This window comes from Juglans regia, chromosome 12 (assembly GCF_001411555.2).
Source record: "Juglans regia cultivar Chandler chromosome 12, Walnut 2.0, whole genome shotgun sequence".
NCBI classification, from domain to species: Eukaryota; Viridiplantae; Streptophyta; class Magnoliopsida; order Fagales; family Juglandaceae; genus Juglans; species Juglans regia.
The window spans coordinates 26,884,916-26,902,959 of NC_049912.1; the positions used below are offsets into that span (position 1 = coordinate 26,884,916).

At 38.9% G+C, this 18,044-nt stretch overlaps 1 protein-coding gene across 1 annotated transcript; it reads right to left on the bottom strand.

The window, feature by feature from the left end:
* Window positions 1-8,096: 8,096 nt before the first annotated feature.
* LOC109007822 (LRR receptor-like serine/threonine-protein kinase IOS1) lies at window positions 8,097-17,490 on the bottom strand. The gene is made up of 15 exons (XM_035683331.1): window positions 17,464-17,490; window positions 13,130-13,193; window positions 12,891-13,022; window positions 11,772-12,177; window positions 11,074-11,558; window positions 10,800-10,938; window positions 10,633-10,704; window positions 10,269-10,340; window positions 10,090-10,170; window positions 9,764-9,927; window positions 9,430-9,641; window positions 9,171-9,297; window positions 9,002-9,064; window positions 8,713-8,902; window positions 8,097-8,618 (listed from the first exon to the last, which is right to left on the bottom strand). Exons 1-15 carry the CDS (start codon window positions 17,488-17,490, stop codon window positions 8,216-8,218), a joined length of 2,637 nt encoding a protein of 878 aa, XP_035539224.1. The 3' UTR covers window positions 8,097-8,215.
* Between the last annotated feature and the right edge of the window lie 554 nt (window positions 17,491-18,044).

Sequence of the window (18,044 nt, forward strand, 5' to 3'; positions counted from 1 at the left end):
AAGAGTTTGAAATATTTCTTCACCCAAAAAGAATTAAATATGAGGCAGAGGAGATGGCTCGAGTTGATCAAGGATTATGACTGCACCATCAACTATCACCCAGGCAAAGCTAATGTTGTAGCCGACGCCTTGAGTAGGAAGTCGGTGGGACCAGCAGTTGCAGCCCTCACCACTCAACATAGGTTGTTAATGGACCTAGAAAGAGCCGGTATTGAGGTTATCACTAGTGATACAAGTACCTTCTTGGCCAATTTGATAGTTCAACCAACCTTATTAGATAGAATCAAAGCTGCTCAGAAGGTGGATTTAGGGTTGGTGAAACTAGTGGAAGAAGTCGGGAACGGGGACAGATCTGACTTTAGCGTTTCCGAAGATGGAGTTTTAAGATTTAGAGGTAGATTATGCGTGCCAGCTAATGAAGAACTGAAAAGAGTAATTCTTGAAGAAGCACACCGTTCTTTATACACAGTTCACCCAGGGAGTACCAAAATGTATCGGGACTTGAGAGAGTCTTTTTGGTGGAATGGTATGAAAAGAGAAATTGCTAAATTTGTAGAACAATGCCTAACTTGCCAACAGGTGAAGGCGGAGCATCAGAGACCAGCCGGATTACTACAACCACTCCAGATCCCAGAGTGGAAGTGGGAGCATATCTCCATGGACTTTGTGACGGGCCTACCGAGGGCATTGAGCGGACAAGATGCTATATGGGTGATCGTGGATCGCCTAACAAAAACTGCTCATTTTGTGCCTATTAAAGTTTCTTATAAATTGGACAAACTAGCTGAATTGTATGTGCGGGAAATAGTGAGGTTGCATGGGGTACCGGTATCCATTGTGTCAGATAGAGACCCTCGTTTCACTTCCAAGTTCTGGCAAAGCTTACAGGAAGCAATGGGTACTAAGTTAAATTTCAGTACTGCATTTCACCCTCAGACAGACGGACAGTCAGAAAGAACTATTCAAATCTTGAGGGCATGTGTGATGGATTTTAAGGGAACTTGGATGCACCATTTACCGTTGGTTGAGTTTGCTTATAATAATAGTTTCCAGACTAGCATTGGAATGGCACCCTATGAGGTTTTGTATGGTAGGAGGTGTAGATCTCCATTGTATTGGGATGAAGTAGGTGAAAGGAAACTTTTGGGACCAAAGATTATTCAGCAGACTACAGAGAAGATAGATATCGTTCGGGCAAGAATGAAAGCAGCTCAAAGCCGACAAAAGAGTTATGCAGACAAGCGTCGCCGCCAATTGGAGTTTGAGGTGGGAGACAAAGTATTTTTGAGAATAGCACCTACGAAGGGAATTATGAGATTTGGAAAGAAGGGCAAGTTGAGCCCAAGATATATTGGGCCATTTGAGATTCTTGACCGGATTGGACCAGTGGCTTATAGAGTAGCACTTCCACCGGCACTTGCGGGAGTGCATAATGTATTTCATATTTCCATGCTGAGGAAATATATTCCCGACCCGACGCACGTTATTGACTATGAACCACTTCAGATTCAGGAGGATATGACTTATGCGGAAGAGCCAGTTCGGATTTTGGAAAGGAAAGAACAAGTGCTACGGACTCGAACTATCCCTTTTGTTAAAGTGTTGTGGAAAAATCATGCTATTAGTGAAGCTTCTTGGGAGTTGGAGGAAGAAATGCGAGATAAGTACCCACGACTTTTCGATGGGAGTTTCGACAATTTATAGCAAATTCCGAGGACGGAATTTTTTTTAAGGGGGGGGAGGATGTAAGACCCAGCATTGCTAGACCCATGCACGCGGTTCACGTTTTCAGAAATCATTTCACGGGTTCACGCCACGCATCGCACGGTTCACGTTTTTCGTTTCCATTTTTGTGCATGTTTTTCTTCCCTTTTATTTAGGTTTGATCTATTTTCTATTTTGATCTATATATATATATGAAGCAACTACAACCCTAGACTAAGTGCCGCTCGGTTCCCTCTTCACAGAAGACCACGGTTTCTCTGCAAAACACCAAACTGAAGCCTCGGTCTGCAACAATAGATGGCCACCTGCAGAGCCACTTCCGTGCAGCAACTCCACCACACCAAGCGAAACCACGCCGGTATCTAGGTCGTTCGGAGTCCATCACCCCAACCGCACGCCACCTCAGTCTCACGGTGCTGCCATCCAACTCACGTAGCCCCGGTTTCAAGCTCCGAAACACTCTGTTTTTGTTGTCAAAAAACAGAGCATTGTCTAAGCCGCGGTGATCACCCTCCATTGTGCACTCCTCCGTGCTGCGCCTCCACAGAAACCACCGGCGAGGTCATTCCTCCACCCAGGTCCGCCTCACGCTGCCTCATCCCACGCTAGGAGCCACTCCACGCCGCCGTGTATATCCCCACCCTCCGTAAGTGCTTCCGCCGCACTGTGTGAAGTGAGTTTTCTGTTTCTCGTGTACTTACATATATATATATATGCATGAATGTATACGAAAATTTATTTGTTTTCTTCTGGTGTAAATATATATATATATATATTTGTACATATATATATACGGATTTTCTGGTGTAAATATATGTAGATATATATATATATACGGATGTATATGTAAAATCATATTAAATTAATAGTAGGAAATAATAACGTTTTGTTTTATTTTATTTTATTTTATTTTCTGTTCTCTTAGTGCGCCTCCAAAGTAGTGTTGGGGTGTTAGCTTAATTAAGTTAGGTTATGTAATTCGGATTTGAAATCATGAGTATGATACGTGGATTGTAAAGTGTGTTTTATTTAGGCGTAGATGCATGAATTTATTATAGTTATGTTACTTTGTATTGTAAATTATAGAATAAAATAAAATGTTTAGTCGAAGTCGGATATTGATGAGTTTAGAAAGTGATGCTGGTATGTTGAGAATAATGAGAATTTTGAGTTTGAGGAATTAAAAATGGACTATTTTAGAAGCGGTAGGCTTGAATATCAAAATACGAGATTAATTGGAGACTTATGGAAATTTACGTGATTATCTTGTAGGTGACGAATAAATTTTCTTAGTTCGGCATTTCTGAGGAAATATTTCGAAAAGCTAAGAAGTCCAGGTAAGCGGGGTTCCTATGCTAGGTTTTATACGAACTATCGAGACTGAGGTTGACTTCTTGAAAACTTTACATATTTTGTGATGAAATGAAAACTTGAGAAAAATTCAACCTCGGTCGTTTATTTGCATCACTCATGAAATCTGAACGAAAAGGAGAAAATATTTTCTGACATGCATTGTGTAGACATGAGCAATATTTGACATGTTTCTGAAATATACAGAAGAGCGAATATGATATCAATGAAATTTTTATGCATGTGATATGAAATGATATGGATCTGTTTTTGATCAAATATAAATGATATGAATATGTTTCGCATGTGTTTTGATATGATATGGATATGATAAAACTTTGGCATACTTATCTGTTCTGAATATGATTCTGATATGATGATACTGTTCACGTGATATGGTTGGTACCACCATGATATGATATGAGTGCACCCACTTTGGAAACAAAGTGGTCTTTTTACGTGTTCCTTCCTGTGTGCACACTCGGGGCTCCGAGATTGAAAAAGGGGAAGTTCACTACATGATACTGCCTGGTTTGGCCACCGGGGATAGCACAACCCTACCACGGGGGTTAAACATGGTATATGATATGACATGATAAGATTGAGATGTTCAGTTATGTTATGCCAAAGCGTTTTTGAATATGAAATAGATCCTCAAATATGAATTGTTGACATGAGTTAACTCTCCGGACCCTCGGGTACGGGGCGTTACATCATATCATTTCACATTTCCCAAAACAAATTCAGAATATTTTCATGTCACATGCAAAAAGTATCAATTTTCATATTCGCTAATATTTTTCTGAGTTCAATAACAGAATGCCAAAAATAAGCTCATGTCTACACCAGTCATGTCAGAAAATCTTTTATTCTCATACAGAATCTTATGAGCAATGCAGAACAAATAACTGAGATTGTTTAAATTTCTTTTCATAACACAACATGCACATTTTAAAAAATTGACATCAGTCCATTTTACTTATATGCAAAGTCTAGCATAGGAATCCCGCTTACCTGACTCTTACGGAGAGTTACTAGAGCCTTGAACTTAAGTTCTATCGATGTCACGACCTAAACAGAAAATTATTCACTAACATGTTAATACTCCGTATAAATGCAAATTCAATAAAACTAACTAAATTATGTGATTCTATTCAGCCCACACATCACATCATTTTGCTTTGGTTTCAATACATGGTATTAGCATACTCACACACAACCTCCTAAACATCAACCCAACACGTCATGTCCAACCAATCAGCTCACTTTCATAACTTGTTATGACATTGACAGCCCACAGTCGTCGCAACCCAACACGACCCGCCATAACTCAAGCCCAACGATCAACATTAACTCAAATTGTAACACCTAACAATTAAAAAATCACCACACCATATAGTCTAAATAATCATATTTATCCACCCAAACGACCATTTATCAATTCCAATAGTAACTTAAACATCCATCATAATCAACGTCAAACCCAAGACACTAATATTTAAACCCGAAACAGCCAACAAATCCCAGCATAAACCAATCACACAAACAACTCCACATCCAATCCAACCGACCCCCTTACTCCTCGGACTCAGTCCGGCACAACCAACCAATTCACAGTAAATATGAGTTAGAGCAAAAATACATTTAAATCTCAAAATTTTTTTGGAAAAATACTTACAGCGCTATAATATAATTTTTGAAGGATCACGGAGGTGCTAGAAATGGCGGCACAGCCACCCAATAGTGCAAAATGCACTATGGCCATGGGTATCAAAACGCTAGATGGATGGGCTTTATCGATGGCTGGTCGGGACTGAGGAATGGTGAGTTAGGTAGCTGGGCGGCTGCCAGTACTATGGTGAAAATTTGGCGGCTGATAGTGGTGCTACAGCGGCGCTAGAGCACAAAAACCGCTCGGCTTGAAGCCGTACGCGAAGGCTAACGGCCGCAAGGGAGGAGCTGGAAACAGAAGGGGGTGGTCGCCGGCCGAAGGGGAAGAAAGTGGGATGTGCAGTGACAACCACGAACGGCACACGGTGGCGCTTGGGGCTGACGAAGCAAATGGACAAGGGAGGGGAGGGAGCTTGCGTTCAGGGGAGGAAAAAGCAGAGGAAAAAGGAGGAGAAAAAGAAAGAGAAGAAGGAAAAGAAAGAGAGGGAAAAGCAAAAGAAAAAAAGTGAGGGAAAGAAATGAAGTCAAATCCTCACAACTTGGATCGCAAAAATGATCTAACGAAAAAAATTTTAAAACAGTAAGTTGAATAAAATAATTTAAACGCAAAGAGTAGTTAAAAATAAAATAATAATAATCCAACAATGCAATATTTTTAAAGTCCAACATTAAACTAATTTAAAGTAAAGAACAATTTAAATGCAACACAAAAATAAATACCAAGAAACTACATCATAATAAATTTCACGACTTAAAAATCATAAAATAAATCCAACGAAAATCCGATAAATTTCAAACAAGAGAACCAATATCTAAAATAATTAAAATAATCATTCAATTAAAAAATACACTAAAATATGGGGTATTACATATATAGCTACCACTCTATTTAGAGGATCTTATATTCTAGTGAGTTTTAAGAGTCACTATTACTAGTGCTACACCTTCATTCAAATATAAACTCCTACTAATTGGTGAATTACTTCCACTATTTTTTGCTATTTTTTGTTTCAATTTTGAAAATATTTATATTAAGGTATTGTGTGATAGAATGTTCTTTAAAAAATATTCTTTTAAAAAATGTTAATAAAATCCACAATATCCTACCCTCGTCGAAAATATGATTGATTTTCTTAACTCAACCAAAATATTCAAACTTAGATCCCTCAATAAACAAAATTTGAAAATATTCAAATTTCTTGACTCAATTTTCATGTTTACATAAAATAATCACTCAGCCTTATTTAAAGGCGAATGAACTTGATCTAAGCGACATGTTAGAATTAAGGTCACAACCCCATATAACATCAACTCAAGTGTGATGTAATAACTATTTTGTGCCATAATTCCCATATAACTCAATTTTTAGCAAGTCATAAGATTGCAAGATAATTGCTGCTCTCATCATATAACTCATACAATTATGATTGGAAAAGATATTTTACCCAAATAGATATTTTCCTTCCAGTTTCCTTTTAAAAAAAAATCTCTTTAGAATCATATTTATATGATAAGACAATTTTTCTTATTTCATGTCCTTAGTGTACATGTATAAGAGCTTTAACACAGAAAATGTTTATATTGTCTTTTTTTCGTTGACTCTGCTAAACTAGAATATAGTGGAAGTGTTTACCTCTATCGGAAAATCTCAGATCAAGTGTGGTTGCTCAACGGACTTGCACAATCGTTATTGTTTGTCCGAAATTATTATCGTCGATGGTGGAGTGTGCTCCGTGGTAGAAAGTCAGAGCAACATCCATATGTTCCACAACCTAAACTGTCAGGACTAGAGAGACATACATTTGAGAAAGAGATTTCTATTTGTGCATGAAGTGCTTCATCCATAGGGGAAGATAACCCCTCTAAGTGTAACCCTTAAGGCTGGCCTTAAAAGCCAACCATTAAGGCCTATGAAGTATTTATTAAGCCACTTCATAACTCCTAGCCAAAGGAATGGGAAGGGGTGCCCACTATGTGTCGCGAAAATGATGACAGCAAAGTAAAAGTAAACAAGAAATAAACAATCAACCAATCACCCGGCACAGATTTACGTGCTTCGGCAATTTGACTATGTCTACAGAGTTGCAGATGATTTTATTATGCTAAGGAATCACAAAATATACTTTGAGGTGAAATTTCACTGTTTAGAACGTCCATACTATTCATAATAAGCATATTTATAGGGTTATAAGGCGGAAGCCAAAATTTTGACTTTTCTTGCGTTATTCGCTCAAGTAGAGTGTCGAGTGTGCATCCAGCGAACTATTTGTCTCATGTGAACATTCATTCAAGTAGCAGGAGCTTGCATACGGGTATATAGGGATATCATTTGTTCATGATGATCTTGCCAGATTAATTGATTATATATTTTACAAACTGCAACTCACAAAAATATGAGCATTTCGAAGTTTAAATTCCCAGAGGTGAAATCACGAACATGACTTCTGAGTAAGGGTGGGCACAATTCGTGTTCATGGGTTGTCATATTCGTGTCGTGCCAAGTCAAGAGTACTATTTGATTATATGGGTCAATCCAAACGCAACATGTTTAATTAAACGGGTCAAGCCCCAAAACATTAACACGACCGTTTTAATAATGGGTGATACTACACAACCCATTTAACCAATTTCAACCCGTTTAATCCGCTTCAATATGTTTAATCTGCTCTAATCCGTTAAACTTGTGTCATAAATTGGTTGATTTTTCAATTTTTTAACCCAATTAATATAATACAAGGATATAACTATATAAATCATTCATAATTATAACTAGATTCATGATAAAATATTTTATTATCAACATCCAAACAAATAATATATTAGAAAATTTAATATTCTCATAAAATAAAATTACATATATATTAACAAAAAAAAATAATTAATAACTTGAGATTTTAAGTAGTCAAATACTAATATTAATATTACATCCCAAAAATAAATAAATAAAGGTATATAAAATGAAGTATTTATAAATTTAAAATATAATTAATTCTTGTGAGAAATGAAAATCAAGTTTTGACCGTATTGGAAGCCGAATTAAGTTATTTGATTGAACGTACGAAATTAGTATGTATTTCGATCGTGTCGTTCTATCATTTTCGTACCGTGAATATATGTGATCAATACGTACGTACGTATGTATTTGTTCAATTTTCTAGTACTCCATGTTTCAAATCCTAAATTTGTAGCAGTACTACTGCGTGGAATCTTTATTATTGTTCTCTTCATTTATTTACTTTGGAAAATATAGATAGACATTAATAATCCAGCTGATAACTTGGGTACATGTATATTTCAAACAAAGTAGTCCCGTCCCAATATTAGAACCGGCCTGATGGGTGATCGATCAATGGATCAGAAACAATATTATTCATCGATAGAAAATTACGGGCCGTAAAGCATGAGAAAATCGTGTTCTGGATTCGATACACCATGTATATGACCAGTTTCAATCTGTACGTAAGTACGTTTACCTTACCAACGAATTTAGTGCACTAGACAGATCCATGTTAACCATATTCTTGGATTCTCTGGAATTTCCCTCGTTCGCCCGAGCTAATTCAGTTGCCATACACTCCTTTAGGTCCGCCTCTACCTGGCTCATGGTTGGCCTTTCCGCAGCAGTTGGAGATACACAACCAATTGCTATTTCAACGGCTTTCCAAACAGAGTTACTGTCGAAGTTTCCATGCAACCTGTGATCAACTATATTTTTTATGTCCCCCTTGGCAAGCATGGACTTCACGAATTGACTAACGTGAGTTCTTGCCTCAGATCTTTCTATAGCGGATCGACCCGTGATTATCTTCAGCAGAACTACTCCAAAGCTATAAACATCACTTTTCTCAGTTAACCTGTTTGTTTTGTGGTACCTACGCGCAAGTAAACATGGGAGCATGCACGTTACGTTTTCATCACCTTTGTTGCAATGTTGTTCACAAATAACTAAATGAGAGAAATACTGACTCGGGGTCAAGGTAGCCAGGGGTGCCAGCAACAACTGTAGAAACATGAGTGTCACCATCAGTAGGGAAAATCTTGGATAGACCAAAATCAGCTAGTTTTGCCTGCATATTTTCGTTCAGCAATATGTTTGTAGTCTTCACGTCTCTGTGGACTATAGGTGGCTTACAACCACAGTGCAGATACTCCAATCCTAAATTTCCCAGTCCACACGATTAGGTTTTGTTTTTTTTTATAAAAAAAAAAAAAAAAAAAAAAAAAAGAAACCCAAGTCCACTCATTGCATGCTAACCTTGTGCAGCCTCCGTCGCTATTCGAAGTCTATCTTCCCAAGTCAAGGTCTTTGCGTTCCCATCTACAATATATCTAACAACAAAATGGGAACGCAAAATTCTAGGAAAGGAATATTTTTTAAAAATATCATGAACATTTTCTTTCCTAAATGTTCATTATTCCCAAACCTGAAAGATGTGCTTCCAAGTCTCCGTTGGCCATGTACTCAAAAATGAGCCCCATGTTTTTTCCTTCATAGCAGTAGCCAACAAGGGTAGTCAAGTTTCGATGATGAACTCTCGTAAGAAGTCTAACCTGTAAATTAGAATTATCACCTAATTAGTTTAATATAATGTATGCATGGCCATACATGTATGTATACCATTCATGTATGTATGTATGAATTAGCGAAAAGTCGTTATAATATTACGTGTGATGGGAACGTGCCTCTGATTGAAATTGCTGATACCCTTGAACTGATGAATGAGAGAGCATCTTCACTGCAACTTGGGTGTCATCTATGTAGCCGTGATAAACTGTTCCAAATCCACCCTTTCCAAGAATTCTCTCAAAGTTGTTGGTAATTCTTAGTAGTTGCGAGTATGTAAATTGACGTTGTATAGACTCCAATGACACATTCTGCTTGTTCGATTCAGCATCTACCATCGCAGACGAAAAAAAAACATGATCATGTTCAGCATGCATGACTTTCGTAAAGAGTGTTTTATTTTTTGTCTTTGTTTACATGAATATGCAGCTTATACATATTAGTCTTACGTACCCTGTTTTGTTCTCCTTCTAATCCCCCAAAAGACAGCCAAGATGACAATCAATGTGATGATAAGCAATCCACCGACGATTGATGCTACTATTAATGGAATAACAATGTTGTTTTTCTTCGTTTTGCAATAACGGGACCCACATAGATCTGGATTTTCTTCCACGCTAGCAAAATAAGGCATGGAATTTAATGACAAAGCGATTATATCGATCGATGTATCATTAATTAATTTTTAGATATTACAAATTTACAACTTGTGCTTTAGCCTCTTAATTCGCTCGCTAGATATATTTGATAAATTATTTATTCTTTGACAAAAATCATACCTTAACGTTAGTGAAGCACTCTCCCCTCTTTCAATTAGTTCAAGTGGAACTAAACCAGTGAGCTTGTTTCGTTCTAAGTTTCTGCAAAGGCAGATCAATAATTATAATTCCGCATATATATATGACCCAGAATTTTTTTGTATGAGTCATTTAAAAAGAGCAAAGTCCAAATAACTTACAAGACCCTCAAGTTTGGTAATTTAGACAGAAAATCATGCACTGGTCCTGTCAAGCTATTGTTTGATAGAACCCTGTCAGAACGAATCGTTACAATTTTTATATTGATTGTGGAATAAAATTGTGAAGTAAGGATTTTTTATTTATTTGATCATGCAAAATATTCATTCTTAGAAGAAAAATTATATTCTCTGGTCGATGTATAGAACACATGCATGACTTAGTAAAATTCTTATGTGGCATAATTTGATTTGGAAGATAAATTTTAAAATTTGAATATTAGAAATCAAATCATACTACTTAATTGGTGTGGATTATGATGTGCTCTATATACCGGCTTAAGAAGAGATCAGTAAATCTACTTACAAAGATTGTAACATTAGGAGATTTGATATATGATCAGATATCTCTCCGGTCAATCCACTTGAGGACAAGTTCCTGAGCAATTTACATTTTCCAAATTAGGGGTAGTTGAAAACGCGTAATTGGAAAGTGATTAATAAGCTTATTATATAAAGGAACAAATTACTTACAAGGATGTGATTCTGGGGGCATGATCACCATCATAGCTACAATCTAGACCTTCCCACGAGTAGTTTTTCGGGGCACATGGATCCCCTTGCCAATTTCTCTTTATTCCATACGTTGATTTGATCTTTCTGATGGCATCAACTAAAAATTCTCACACGCAGATATATATATATATATATATATCCAATTAGTCAGTCAAATTTATGCAGATCAATAGAATGAAGTATGTACGAAACTGATAGAGAAAGCTTATAATTTGTGTGTGGAAGAACGTACCATCCTCTAGGTCTGTTTCTGATTGCAAGAAATCTTTCACAGAATATATCTCAACTGCGTTGAGGCAGGGTGGAAGTGTAGAATTTTCCGCTTTGAACATGGAGAAATTATACGTACTACTTCCATTACGCTCGGGCGATGTAATACCGTAAAAAGTAAATGTATACAGGTATTCAGGAACATGAGGTCCATACTGGTATTGCCCATTCAGAGTAATGTTAAATGATCTGGACTGGTTGGGTTCTAGCTTTACGACTTCAGCGAAGTACAGGTGGAAATAGAATTGGGTATTCGGATCGTCTGCTTCCCAATTAAATTCCATGGGAGCGCTCTCATTTATTGGGGTGGCTGCAGTTCCCATGACAACAGATGGTGGTTCGTAATCATTTTCGGGATCAGGAATTATAGGATCATCTGTGCTCAAGTCTTTCCATTCAATGCGGTTATAGGGCGTCCAGATGCGATCATGGTCATCGTCTGGGTACCTAAGTACGTAATTAAACACGCACGTATATTCAGTATAATAATCCAGGAGCCAAATGAATCTATATATCTATATGATTTACTGAAAGACAGGCAATTTTCCACAGCTCAAACTTACTTAATTCACAGCCAGAATATTCGTGAAAGATGTAGTTACTTCTGCGACAACGAAAATTTAGCAGTACTTGATCTCATATATATGTAGAATGACTTACCGGTACGAGTTATTGCTAGTTGAACCAGTATCTGCGCGCAAAAATAGTGCCAATGATCCATATTCGGTCTCGTACGAGTTGTTGTTTAATGACCTGAACTCGATTGCTGATATAAATGGTGTCCCGAGGCCGGTGTTTACGAGACAGACGTGTATATAGTTTCGAGATGCGACATGTATGAGCTCCTTGATAATACTATAGGATGAATTCTCCACCTTGACTGTATCCCACATGTTGGTCCCGAGATACAGATCGAATTCTGGTAAATTACCTTCTCCATCGTAATTCCCATGCAAGAAGATTCCTCGTATCAAATATGTAGTGCCTCTTGTGATCTTTATGGTGTAACAGTTCCGGACTCCTTGAGGAAAGTTTCTGACATTCCATACCTGCTCTTGAAAGGTACCTGTTATGAGGTGGCTTGAATCAGATGGAACAGTGCATGTGTCGTAGGTTCGCTCGAGCGAAGGTTCACTTGGCTCGAGCGAAGTAAGTCAGAGAGTGTTCGCTCGACCCTCGCTCGACACCCAGCTCGAGCGAGATCAAGTCAGAGAGTTTCGAGAGCTTCGCTCAACCCTCGCTCGACATGCCGCTCGAGCGAAATCAAGTCAGAGAGTGTTCGCTCGACCCTCGCTCGACACCCAGCTCGAGCGAGATCAAGTCAGAGAGTTTCGAGAGCTTCGCTCGACCCTCGCTCGAGTGTTAGCTCGAGCGAAGTACAGAAAACCTACGTTCGCTCGACACTCGCTCGAGTGTTCGCTCGAGCCAATGTTCACAGAAGTGAACATTTCTGTTCCTATAAATACCAAACGGCGCCCACTTCTTAGATAACTTCAGAAAATCACTTTTTGTCTTGTTTTTAGTGTTTTCTTGAGAGAGAAGTTATAGAGTGAGTTTTGAGAGATAACTTCCTTGTGAAGTTTTGTTGTATTCATCTGTACTCCATCTTTGTTGATAGTGAAATCTCCGATACCGACCCCACCAGTGGACGTAGGCTCATTTTGAGTCGAACCACTTAATTCTTGGTGTTCTTTCTGTGTGATTGTCATCTTTTCTTTCGTTTAGTTCCGCTACTTTACTTCAAGTTAGTCTTAGATCTACAGTTATTCCCAACAGTACCTTTAAATTCAGATGCTATGCTCCTACTAATACCAGTGTCTATGAAGTTGGCGTCTGAGATGTAATCTATGCTTGTTGTCTTTTCCTTGTATGTTGAATCTGCTGGCAACCCACAATCTATGCTTATGAAGCCTGAGACAGATAAAACAGAGAACAATATCTTAGATTTATGCATGCATGGTTAGCCCAACCAAACCAATTAATACTACGAACAAGAAGATTTAGAACATGTCATATACCTGATTGACTCTGGGCATGAACCAGAAGTAGTATAAGAGACAAAACACCAAGAAATGCAAAGATGGAAGTTTGGAACCCCCCCATCACCAGAGAATTAGTTTCTTGATCTTGTTTATGTTTTGGGCCATCTAATAATTAGAGTACTTTATACTGCCATAGTGCCAATACAGGCCGGGGACTTGAGCAACGAAGTCAATGATTTCAATGTACGTCCTTATCACTATGTAGAAGAAGCAGGATTTTCTGTTGAAGTCCATGCCGAGCAGTCAACAACGGCTGCTCAGCGCTCAGCAGGTAACTGTATTTGCAGTTGCCCATTGAATGCAAATTAAATGCATTCATAATTGTAATTGAGGCTCCAATGAGAGTCTCAGATACACTCAAGGAAGAAAAGAAAAAAGAGAGAGCTAAGAGAATTCTGAGAAAAAAATAAGTCGATAGTTGAGTTGAGTGAAGTACTGTGATCCTCCTGTAATATTTTCTTATATTAAACTATTTACACTACAATAAATATGAGTTATTGCTAGTTGAACGAGTATCTGCGCGCAAAAATAGTGTCAATGACTCAATGATACATATTTGGTCTCGTACGAGTTGTTGTTTAATGGCCTGAACACTATCGCTGATATAAATGGTGTCCCGAGGCCGGTGTTTACGAGACAGACATGTATATAGTTTCGAGATGGGACATGGATGTATTAGCATATAACATTTTATTATTTGATTATTTACTCATTTCCTGTAAATAGGTTTAGAATACTCTAGAAGATTCATTTTGTGTTTATTGTCGGAAATACCCCTATCCTTGTAACAGATTTGATTCTCTGTGTTTGTGTATAAATACACCAGAAATCCCACTAATGAATAGTGAAGGAATTCATGAAAATCTCTCAGGCTAACATGGTATCAGAGCTGCTCGACTAGCAGTCTCATGATCCATGGCCTCCCTTCCCTCTCCCTCTGCGTCTATCATTTCCTCTTTCTCACATGTAGTCACCCTTAAGCTTACTACAGAGAACTATTTGCTATGGAAGGTACAAATATCTGCTTACCTTAGAGGTCAAGATCTCTATTGCTATGTGGATGGCACCTTACCGTGTCCAGCAAAGTTTCTTATTGCTGCAAACAATGAAATACCTAAAATCAGTCTGGATTATAAAACTTGGGTGAGAACAGATCAACTGGTTCTCAGTGTTCTGTTCTCATCCCTCTCTGATTCAGTCATAGGCCATGTGTTATCAGCTTCTACATCTCACTCTCTTTGGAATTCCATTTCATCCATGTTTGCCTCTCAGTCACAAGCGAAAGATTTTCATCTTCGTTTTCAGTTGACTAACCTTTCACGGGGTGAACAAACTATTACCGAGTACTTCGGTAAGGTTAGGTCCATAGCAGATAGTCTTGCCTCCACAGGTAAGCCTTTACCAGACAAAGAGCTAGTCACGTACCTGCTCACTGGTTTAGGTCACCTCTATGAACCCTTTGTTACGTCTATGACTACCCGTTCTGACCCCATTTCATCCCACGAACTATATCAAATGCTTCTCATACATGAAAGCAGACTTGCTCATACCTCTAAACAAATTCTAGAACCCTCGGCCAATTTCAGCTCTCATGGTTCTACTAGTGGTCGCTACCAGAGAGGTAGGTCTAGAGGTAGACAAGGTAGAGGTCGAGGAAATCAGTAGAACCGTGGTGGTCATTCCACATCCAATTTCTCTAGGAACACTCATCAAACACCTGGTGGTGATCGCCCCATTTGCCAAGTCTGTCAAAAACCAGGGCATGTTGCCCTTCAATGCAGACAAAGGTTCAATCATTCATATCAAATGCAACCTCCAAACTACTTCTCAGCAAATTACACATCCAGTTCGCCCACCCCAAATTCGTCTTCCAACCACCAAACCTACAACTCGGATACTACTTGGTATCCCGATTCTGCCGCAACTCACCATATCACTAATGACTTCTCTAACCTCAATCTGTCCAGTGAGAACTACAATGGTACTAAAGGCATTCGCGTGGGTGATGGATCGTGCCTCCCGATTGAACACATCGGTGACTCTACTTTTCTCTCTAACTCTTCCTCCTTTCTTTTACATAAATTGCTTCATGTTCCGAATATTTCCAAAAACCTTGTCTTTGTACTTCAATTCTGCAAAGATAACCTCTGTTTCTTTGAATTTCATGCCAATCATTTTTGTGTGAAGGACACTCGGACGGGGAGGTGCCTCCTCACCGGACCAACGCTTAATGAACTTTATGTTTTTCCTTCAATAAAAACGTCTTCTGCTTCAACGCATCTGGGAGAGAAAACCTCCATTTCACAGTGGCACCACCGTCTCGGACATGCTTCTCTTGATCTTGTTTCTAAAGTTCTGCACACTACGTGTTTGTCCGCCTCTCGCAGAGAAGACCCTCCCTTTCAATGTTCAGCATGCCCTCTTGCAAAAGCCCATAGACTTCCGTATACTGTGAGCTCGGCCCATTATACACGGCCTTTGGAAATTATTAGTGCTGGCCTATGGGGTCCATCTCCTGTAATTTCTAAGCATGGGTTCAAATATTATATATCCTTTGTGGATCACTTTACCCGTTTCACATGGATTTTTCCATTAAAATTAAAATCTGATGTTATTCAAGTCTTCAAGCAATTTTTACCTTATATTGAACGTCTCTTTAACTCAAAATTGCTTGTACTACAAACTGATGGTGGAGGTGAATTTACACCACTCACATCATTTTGTAAAACACTTGGCATTACACATCGTTTTTCATGCCCACATGCTCACCAACAAAATGGTCTTGTTGAACGCAAACATCAACATATTGTCGAAACTGGTCTTGCACTCCTAGCTCATTCCTCTCTTCCAAAACATTTTTGGGTTGAAGCCTTTGAAACCGCAGTCTATTTAATTAACATGCTTCCTTCAAAAATTCTTCAAAATAAATCTCCTTATTTTTTGGTTCATCAAAAAGAACCTGACTACAAATTTTTAAAAGTTTTTGGTTGTGCATGTTGGCCCAACTTACGGCCCTATAACAAAAACAAACTAATTTTTCGGTCAACACCATGTGTTTTCTTGGGTTACAGTACCTCTCACAAAGGCTATAAATGTTTTGATCCCAGCTCTCATCGTACTTATATCTCACGAGATGTCACTTTCCATGAAACATCTTTTCCTTATTCTCATCAAGAACCCATTTCCTCAAGCCCACCAAAATTCCCCAACACCTCTACACACACGGCTCTCCCCGTCCATTTTAGGCCCAGGCCCAACTTTGCCTCCCATTTCACCCCTAGTTCCCGAAACGTCTCCAAATCCACCTAACCCTAATTTGCAAAATCCTTCTCTGCTGCCTCTCAATCCATCGATCTCCTCATCTCCAGAAAACTTCTCCTCTTCTCCTTCGATTCCTCTCCTTCTCCTTCCGCTGTCTCAACGACACTTCGTCCCCCTCGTTCTCCTGTAATTACTCGGAGTAAAACAAACTCTTCTCGCCCTCACATATTTCGGGATGGCACAATCCCTTACCCACGGCAGCGAAATTGTTTTCTTACTATTGCAGATGTACCGGACAATCCATCCAGCTTCTCTGTCGCGAGCAAGTTCCCGGACTGGCAAGCCGCCATGGCCCATGAGCATCGTGCCCTCGTCAGTAACAAAACGTGGAGTTTGGTACCCCCTGATCCCTCTTTCAATATTCTAGGGTGTAGATTGGTCTTTAAGACCAAGTGTCACTCAGATGGCTCCTTCGAAAGAAGGAAAGCCCGATTGGTAGCCAAAGGCTACCATCAACAGTCTGGCCTAGATTTTCATGATACCTTCAGTCCTGTTGTGAAATCCACAACTATACGTTTGATAATTTCTCTTGCTGTTACGAATGGCTGGTCTCTACGACAGTTAGATATTCAAAATGCCTTTTTACATGGTGATTTACATGACACAGTATACATGCAACAACCTCAAGGGTTCATTGATTCGAAAAATCTAAATTTTGTATGCAAACTGCACAAGGCCATCTATGGCCTCAAACAGGCTCCACGAGCCTGGTTTGCACAACTTAGTACTTGGCTACTTAGTTATGGTTTCTCAGCATCACAAACTGATCCCTCTCTGTTTACATTGACTCATGGTGACTTGAAAATTTTTATGCTTATCTATGTTGACGACATTGTGGTTACCTCGTCAAAACCAAGTGCCATTGACTCTCTGATCAGTGCTCTATCTCAAGCCTTCCCTGTTAAAGATCTTGGCTGTTTATCTTACTTTCTTGGGCTTGAAGTTGATTATTCTAGTTCTGGAATATTTTTATCGCAAAGGAAATACATCAAGGACCTATTGATCCGAAGCAACATGCTTCACTCAAAATATGTAACCTCACCAATGGCATCCTCAGTTAAACTATCTCAATATGACTCACCAGAGTTTGAGGATAGTACACTTTTTCGCAGTACTGTAGGAGGTTTACAATACTTATCTCTCACACGACCTGACATAGCCTTTGCAGTAAACAAGGTCTGTCAGTTTATGCACTGTCCAAAAGTTCATCACTGGACTGCTGTCAAGAGAATTCTTTGGTACCTTAAGGCCACTCTTAACTATGGTTTATTCTTTAAATCTCAATCTTATGTCTCTCTTCAAGCCTATACGGATGCAGATTGGGCAGGGTGCCCTGATGACAGACGTTCCACAGGAGGCTTTGCTGTTTTTCTCGGCACTCATCTCATTTCTTGGAGCTCCAAGAAGCAAAAGACAGTAGCAAGATCCAGCACGGAAGCTGAATATAAGTCACTCTCATCCACTGCAGCTGAGCTTATATGGTTGCAAACTATGCTCAAAGAGTTGGGGATCCACTTATCTACAGTTCCTAAACTTTGGTGTGACAACTTAGGAGCCACCTACCTCACTG

What these genes read in the sequence shown, in the direction of transcription:
- LOC109007822 (XM_035683331.1), bottom strand. Translation starts at nt 17,490, where the DNA reads ATGTTGCTTCGGATCAATAGGTCCTTG. An exon ending in CTCCTAATGTTACAATCTTT is followed by an intron (nt 10,341 to 10,632) that starts GTAAGTAGATTT and finishes TCGTTCTGACAG; the next exon opens with GGTTCTATCAAACAATAGCT. An exon ending in AGCGACGGAGGCTGCACAAG is followed by an intron (nt 8,903 to 9,001) that starts GTTAGCATGCAA and finishes TGGGAAATTTAG; the next exon opens with GATTGGAGTATCTGCACTGT.